The 7,985-nt window shown below is 38.1% G+C and overlaps 2 protein-coding genes and 1 non-coding gene across 3 annotated transcripts; 1 reads left to right on the top strand and 2 right to left on the bottom strand.

The window, feature by feature from the left end:
• Positions 1-713: 713 nt before the first annotated feature.
• Positions 714-4,054, top strand: LOC116020998 (3-hydroxy-3-methylglutaryl-coenzyme A reductase 1-like). Its single transcript, XM_031261590.1, has 3 exons — positions 714-1,836; positions 2,897-3,078; positions 3,210-4,054. The coding sequence occupies exons 1-3, from the start codon at positions 812-814 to the stop codon at positions 3,791-3,793; spliced, it is 1,791 nt and encodes a 596-aa protein (XP_031117450.1). The 5' UTR covers positions 714-811; the 3' UTR covers positions 3,794-4,054.
• A 774-nt stretch (positions 4,055-4,828) lies between these two features.
• On the bottom strand, positions 4,829-4,900 carry TRNAK-UUU. The gene has a single exon. It is a non-coding gene; the product is annotated as a tRNA-Lys (tRNA).
• A 224-nt stretch (positions 4,901-5,124) lies between these two features.
• On the bottom strand, positions 5,125-7,893 carry LOC116018913 (thioredoxin reductase 1, mitochondrial-like). Its single transcript, XM_031258952.1, has 2 exons — positions 6,712-7,893; positions 5,125-5,451 (listed from the first exon to the last, which is right to left on the bottom strand). Exons 1-2 carry the CDS (start codon positions 7,739-7,741, stop codon positions 5,381-5,383), a joined length of 1,101 nt encoding a protein of 366 aa, XP_031114812.1. The 5' UTR covers positions 7,742-7,893; the 3' UTR covers positions 5,125-5,380.
• Positions 7,894-7,985: the final 92 nt, after the last annotated feature.

Genomic DNA, 7,985 nt, shown 5'->3' with positions numbered 1-7,985 from the left:
ACATATTGAGAAATCAAATGTTCAGATTTTATAATTACTAAACTTTCAATTTTGCAATAATTATAAAATGAGGTTCGCTTTTAAAAATTCTCAATAATTATAAAATTAATCAAGTGTTTGTTTTACTAAAACCTCATTCATGAACCCGAAGAATAGATCAATCATCACTTTTTAATTTGTACAGGATGATCATGTTTTCATTTGATCATGCCCTATATATATAAGAGGATTTTTTAATATATTTAACATAATATTTTATCCTAAATAAATAAATAAAAGAAAATTTTCTTTATATGTCAATTTAATTTTCTCTTTTTCTTTGTTGTGCCCAGAATATGCATGTCCTTTTTTCCATTTTAAAAGAGACATTTAGTACAACACATAATTAGAAATTTCCTATATATTTTGCATTTTATATTTAATATAATCTTTACATATATTATTATAAAAATTGAGTTATAAATGATCTTGTTAATCCAATTTTCTGTCTGCTTCTATTTTGCATATTTCAACAGTCAATCTTGACTAACTAAATTTCCAACAAAATTAAAATTCTCAAAAAACGACGTAAGAAGGGTATAGCCAGCCATGTTAACTAAAAAACAAAATAAATTATTTAAAAGTAAAAATAAAAAATAAAAATGTTTGACTGCACATGGGCCGCTACTGTAGCGCGCCAACCGCCATTTTTGCTATAAGTATTCTTCCGATATCTCCGCTTCTTCCTCACCCAAATCCGACAACACCCCATCGGCGAATTCCGCAAAGTGATCGGTATTCGCAGCGTAGGGATTTTGTCGGATTTTTAAGAATGGACGTTCGCCGGCGATCAAATAAGTCTGTTTACTCTGCCGCCGATGAGCCTTTGAAACCACACAAATTGAGCTCTGTTTCCCCTCCTAATGCTTCGGATGGGATTTCACTCCCTTTGTATCTTACCAATGGGGTTTTCTTCACCATGTTCTTTTCTGTTATGTATTTTCTGCTCCAGCGGTGGCGGGAGAAGATCCGGAACTCTATTCCTCTCCACGTGGTGACTTTGTCGGAGCTCGCGGCTATGGCGGGGCTGTTCGTGTCGGCGATTTATCTTTTAGGGTTTTTCGGGGTCGGATTTGTTCAATCCGCCTTGAAGGGGAATCAGGATATTTGGGATGTGGAGGACGATGAGAACAATGAGAAATATATTTTGGAAGAGGATAGCCGTCGTGGGCCGTGGCCGGCCGCTACTACTCTTGGCTGCTCTGTTCCCCCACCACCTGTTCGAAAAATTGCCGCAGTGGCTCCCGAGCAGCCAACAAAGTCCGCAACTCCCGCCGAGAAACCCGCCCCCATTATCATCACCCCCGCGTCATCCTCGGACGACGAGGAGATCATCAAATCCGTCGTGGAGGGCAAAACCCCTTCCTATTCCCTGGAATCCAAGCTCGGAGACACTAAACGCGCCGCCTCCATCCGCCGCGAGGCGTTGCAGAGGATCACCGGGAAATCCCTGGAAGGGCTTCCATTAGAAGGGTTCAATTACGACTCCATTCTTGGGCAGTGCTGTGAGATGCCGGTTGGGTACGTGCAAATCCCGGTGGGGATTGCTGGGCCGCTTTTGCTCGACGGGAGAGAATACTCGGTTCCAATGGGCACGACGGAAGGGTGCCTTGTGGCCAGCACCAATAGGGGTTGCAAGGCGATCGCCGCTTCCGGCGGCGCCACCAGTATGCTGCTGAGAGATGGGATGACCAGAGCTCCGGTCGTGAGATTTGGCACTGCCAAAAGGGCTGCTGAGTTGAAGTTCTTCGTTGAGGATCCCGCCAATTTTGACAACATCTCTGCTGCCTTCAACAAGTAAGTGCACTATTATGCTCATTTTTGTATACTTCAAAGTTTCAACCTTTAACTTTTATGTTAACAATTATGGAGTAATAATTATTCAATCAAACGACTTAGACTTTTTTAAGATGTGTATGGTTGTATACATATAAACATAATGATCGTTTAGATTAACTAGATTTTAATTTGTAATTTGTAGTATAATAATAATAATTGATTTGAGGTATATATATATATATATATATATATATATATCACTAATATGATTTATATGTAATATTTTTATTTTTTATTATAATATTTTTAGGTTATAAAGTTTATAAAATCTATAATTTATGTAATAAATACTCCATATATAACTATAAAAAAATCTAACAAGTATCTATAGAATAATTAGTCTTATTCGGGCTAGATTAATTGATAGGTTAAGAGTTTAATTCTTTTCATTAATAATATTTTTAAATGTACAAACCAATTACCTTAAAAAATATATACAAACAAAGTACAAAATATATTTGTATACCCTTTGAGGGTGGGATGAGGACAAGTAATACATTCATGGGCTAAAAAGTTTCAACCTAACCCACCTAAAACTGGGTTAAACGGACCCAACCTGCTGAGTTGGGCCCATTTTGAGAACTCTACATATGACAAAGAGCTCTTTGTTGCAATAATAATAATAATAATAATAATAACAATAACAATAATAATAATATTTTGAAACTAATAATAATAATAATAATATTTCAAATAAGCATCAATTTAAAAGAAAAAAATAGGAGGTCAAGTAGACATAATTGCTTTATTTTTATAAGTTTAAGAATTTATTTGGATTTTTAAAAAAAAATTGTACAGCATAATTGCTATTTTGATCAAATTTAGAAGACCTATTTGACTCTTTGGCATTCATATTTACATATGGTTTTGCTATTCCACCTGCCTTTTTTTATGTTCCATGTAGAAAATTTGGGAGAATAACTTTGGATAGTAACTTTCTATGATATAGTTCAGCATATTTCCAATATACATATTCTAAGCATTAAATGATTTGGTCGGTTTTCTTTGATACCTGCAGATCAAGCAGATTTGGGAGATTGCAAAGCATCCAATGTGCCATAGCTGGGAAAAATCTGTACATGAGGTTTAGCTGCAGTACTGGTGACGCCATGGGTATGAACATGGTCTCTAAGGGGGTTCAAAACGTTCTTGATTTACTCCAGAGTAAATACCCCGACATGGATGTCCTTGGCATATCTGGTATACCCCGCTCAATTCCTCTCGTAATTATAGTGATCTGAATTGAAACATAAAAGTCTAAGCTGATAGTTGAATTGCACATTTATGTTTATATATTATTCTCGACTGATGGAAGGAAATGAAATGGACAGGGAACTTTTGCTCGGACAAGAAGCCAGCAGCAGTGAACTGGATTGAGGGGAGAGGCAAGTCAGTTGTGTGTGAGGCAACAATCAAGGAAGATGTGGTGAAGAAAATCTTGAAGACTAATGTGGCTTCCCTTGTGGAGCTGAACATGCTGAAGAATCTCACTGGTTCTGCCATGGCCGGGGCTCTGGGCGGCTTCAACGCTCACGCGAGCAACATCGTGTCGGCTGTGTACCTAGCCACGGGCCAGGACCCGGCTCAGAACGTCGAGAGCTCTCACTGCATCACCATGATGGAGGCGGTGAACGATGGCAAAGACCTTCACGTCTCTGTCACCATGCCTTCCATCGAGGTGGGAACTGTCGGTGGTGGGACTCAACTCGCCTCCCAGGCCGCCTGCTTGAACCTACTAGGAGTCAAGGGCGCTAACAGGGACGCCCCCGGGTCGAATGCAAGGCTGTTGGCAACCGTGGTGGCGGGCGCAGTTCTTGCCGGGGAGCTTTCCCTTATGTCTGCCATTGCAGCTGGGCAGCTGGTGAATAGCCACATGAAATACAACAGATCCAACAAGGATGTCACCAAGGCATAGGCATCTTTCCCATTCAAATGAATCCTCATCATATCACCAATTTGTGTGGTTAAATAATGAAGTGAAAATATTAGGAATAAATTTGCTTCTTGTAAAGGAGTTCAACTCAAAGACATTATTGCATGTTTGTACTTTTACTACGTACTGTATTATCTGTTTGCATTTTTACTGGCATTTATGGACCTATTGTTGTATCAAGAAGAAGATGCCAACATTTGGTATCATAAACCAAGATGGATGATGCACTCTCTTCTTTTTTAACTTCTTATTCTTATGTTTATATACATTTATTTTATTTTATTTTTCTTAATTTTAGGACTAATCTAAATTTAATGTTACATATACCCTTAAAAGGAGGCATATTAATTATGATGTGTGATGCTGCCTCAAGAATCGATACATTATATGTATTCCCTGTCCACACGAAAGTAAGTTTATATGTTACAAAATTCAAATTCTTTAAAAAGTTGTATTGTAAAAGGTTGTAAACTCTTTTCAATGTGTGACTTCCGAACTCAATTGGTACATTAACTTCTTATTCAATCATTATCCATTTTAAACTTATAAGATATAATATATCAAATTAAACATAAAAATGATCACTTTAAACATTCATTTTAACTATTTTTTTCAACATGTCGAACACACTTTCGCAATAGCTCCAAAACAAATACACATCCCAAAGAAAATATTTTGATCACTTTTATTGATGGTTGGTGTGACTGATCACTTTTGATTGATTGTAAAAAATAACGATAATTTTTCTTTTTGATATTCAAAGTTGGTTGAAAATAGCGATTAGAAACTCTAGAGTTTCAATCATTCATGGTGTAGAAATTTTATGTTTTCTCAATCAAGATTTTAAATGATAATATGAATAAACAAATTTTGAGTTTGGTCTTTGGATTAATTTATAAATGTAGCCGCATTGGTCTGATGGTGAATGCTGGTTCTGATTAATAATAGAAACTCATTAACCTTAAAATTTTATAAAATGAAATTACTAAAGTAATATGGTGCATGAAAAACAAATTCCGCCGTCTGTGGGGATCGAACCCACGACCACGTGGTTAAAAGCCACGCGCTCTACCACTGAGCTAAGACGGCTGCTGTTTGGATTTATCTGATTATATATTTAAGTACTAAATTAATTGTTTAACTACAAAGACCAATTTCCATTGAACTCTACTAAAAATATTCTCCAAAAGTTTAACTCCATTGTATATTTACTAGTAGAATTTTCCCACGAATCTAATGTTCTCAATGTAAACATGTAGGTGCAAAACCATGATTTCGTCCTCAGAATACTCTCTTAGCAAGCATATCAGCTCTCCAAGGGCAACAAAGGGGATATATATAACTTGGGATGTCTAGAAATTTACAGTGAATCTTATTCTGTTTGAACACTAGAACCATAGTTATTGCATTCAATCAGATGTTTGGTTCACATGTGTTCAATGCCATCTGAATTGACTGAGGAACATAAAAACTTCAGATTTCTCAATACTAGTAATGGAGATTAAGCATGAAAATCATTTTCACCACTTATCTATACATAATACTTGTGAGGAAGAATAATCAGGGTCATCAATCACTCTTTCCATCTTGTGCTCCAATTTCTTGAAGGTAATGTTCTGCATCTAATGCTGCCATGCATCCTACATAATTCCCCAAAAAACGATTTGAGAAACCAGCCACAATCAATCAATATATATACATACATTCAGACATCACGGATGTGTTCACACACATATACCCAAAAGATAGTATCACAAATATTAGAAGTCTAAAACATTGTGTTTCGTAAGATAAAACCTAACCAGTCTCCCTCAACAGGGGTTCACTAAGGTCACAAGCACTGACAGGGCTGATTGTTCTAACATCTAAAATTTCACAGGCTCTGATGATTTTGGTGGTTGCCAGAATAGCTATCTGACTAAAATTTCAAAGGGAGCAAAGGCAGGCTATTGCTGATTAAATACCAACAAAAGATGTTAGAATAGCATAACATAACAGTTTTGGTGGTTGATCAAGGCAAAGAGCTTCCTTCACAGGCTCTGATGATTTTGGTGGTTGATCAAGTTTTAAGTTCTATATCAGCTATGATCATGTTAGAATTGTTATCTGCCTGTCTATTGCTGATTAAATACCAACAAAACATAACAGTTTGAGGAATTCTAAATATCTGAAAGCATAGTTAATGTATTATGTGCACATGCACATGCATTGACATCTTTAACTTTCACTGGAATTATAAAGAGACTTACTACCTGTTCCCTGCACATACATATCATGCAATTCCTAGTTTACTACACAACTGCCAAACTTTGAACATTTCCATATTCTCTTGCTTCTATCACTGCCTTAGTGAAATCATCATCATCAACCAAATCAAACAAAAGCAACTGATAACATCCATTACCCATTGCCACATCTTAGTGTTTTATCAGGTTCCAAAAATTGGTTATATAGACTTATAGAGTAACATGAACTTCAAAAACTATAATCTCAAATACTAGACTAATGTATACTAAGCTTAACCAGGATGGAATTGTTTTTCTTTTCAAAAGCATAACCTTTGTCAGTGCACACCCCCAATGACAATTTTGAAATTCAGTTTTGGTCAGCAGACTTCTGAGGTTCCACTAATAAAGGGGGAATGCACATTACTATTAGCTCCATTCAGACAACTAAGACAGCCAAAGGTTGCATCCGAGAAGCATATACTAAGCTAACCAGCCTACCCTGAACCTAAGATTATTCACAACTTCAAGGAATGTTATGTTTCTACAATGACATTCGATATTCATCATGTAGTAAAGCACTGAACTAAGCTACATAGTAAATCACATTTAATATATCAGACAAAAAGTCAGTGAACTCTCAATCACATAAATACCAATTTGTAGGGCACTCACCTGAGCCAGCAGCAGTGACAGCCTGCCTATACTTCTTATCCTGAACATCTCCAGCTGCAAAAACACCTTTGACACTGGTTATAGTTGTCCCGGGATTAGTCAAAATGTATCCATCTGAATCCAACTCCAATTGCCCATTCAGGAACTTTGTTGCTGGTTCATGCCCTATAGCGAAAAACAAACCCGAAACCTTCAAATCTGAGACGTTCCCAGTAAGCACATTCTTCACCTTCAGTCCACCTAGAATCTTCTCTCCAAAAGCCTCTACCACTACAGAGTTCCAGAGCACTTCAATCTTAGGATTATTTAAGGCCCTATTCTGCATAATCTTTGAAGCCCTAAATTCATCTCTCCTGTGAATTATGTACACTTTTGACCCGTATTTGGTTAAGAAAGTAGCTTCCTCCATAGCAGAATCGCCGCCTCCGATCACGGCCAAGGGCTTGTTACGGAAAATAGGGGCAGCGCCATCGCAGACGGCGCAGGCTGATATGCCGCGGTTCCAGAAGCCGTTTTCCCCATCGCCAGAGCCGGGGAACTCGAGGCGTTTGGCGACAGCGCCAGTAGCCACGACGACGGAGTCGGCTAGGGCAATTCTAGCATCGGAAAACACCTTGAAAGGCCTAGCCGAGAAATCGACCTTGGAGACCGTCTCAGTGAAGATCTCAGTCCCGAACCGAACAGACTGCTTGCGGAAACGGTCCGTGATCTCGAGGCCGTCGATACCTTGAGGGAACCCCGGGAAATTCTCGACCTCGGAGGTGGTGGTAAGCTGGCCGCCGGGGGCGATGTCGTTGGCCATCCAGCCCTCAAATAGGACGGGTTTGAGCTCGGCGCGGGCGGCGTAGATGGCAGCAGTGTGGGCCGCGGGGCCACTGCCGATGATACAAAGGCGGGTGTTGAGCGTTTGGCGGTCATCCATGGCGGGGATTTTGGAGGCGGTGGTGATGGTGGCAATTGGGATTCGGCTGCGCGTTTTTCTCAGAGCATTTACTCCATTCAGGACTTTTGACAAACAGTTGCCGGGCATAATTCTAAACTTTTGAAGATGATAGAAATTGGAAAGAATGTAAATGAAAATACTCAAAACAGTTTTGGCGGGTTCATCCAATAATATTTTAAATATTAAATCTTAACCATATCATAACAAATTTCGAATATTCAAAATCAAATGTATACTATATTACAAACCCTATTCAACACACATATTCTCACTACTTAATTTCATACATTCTTATTTCAAAAATAATATGAAAAAAAAAAAAAAAAAAAAA

The sequence above is a fragment of the Ipomoea triloba genome, chromosome 5 (genome assembly GCF_003576645.1).
Source record: "Ipomoea triloba cultivar NCNSP0323 chromosome 5, ASM357664v1".
Taxonomy (NCBI): Eukaryota; Viridiplantae; Streptophyta; class Magnoliopsida; order Solanales; family Convolvulaceae; genus Ipomoea; species Ipomoea triloba.
The sequence above is the reverse complement of the archived record's forward strand: the minus strand, read 5'-3'. Positions and strand labels throughout refer to the sequence as shown.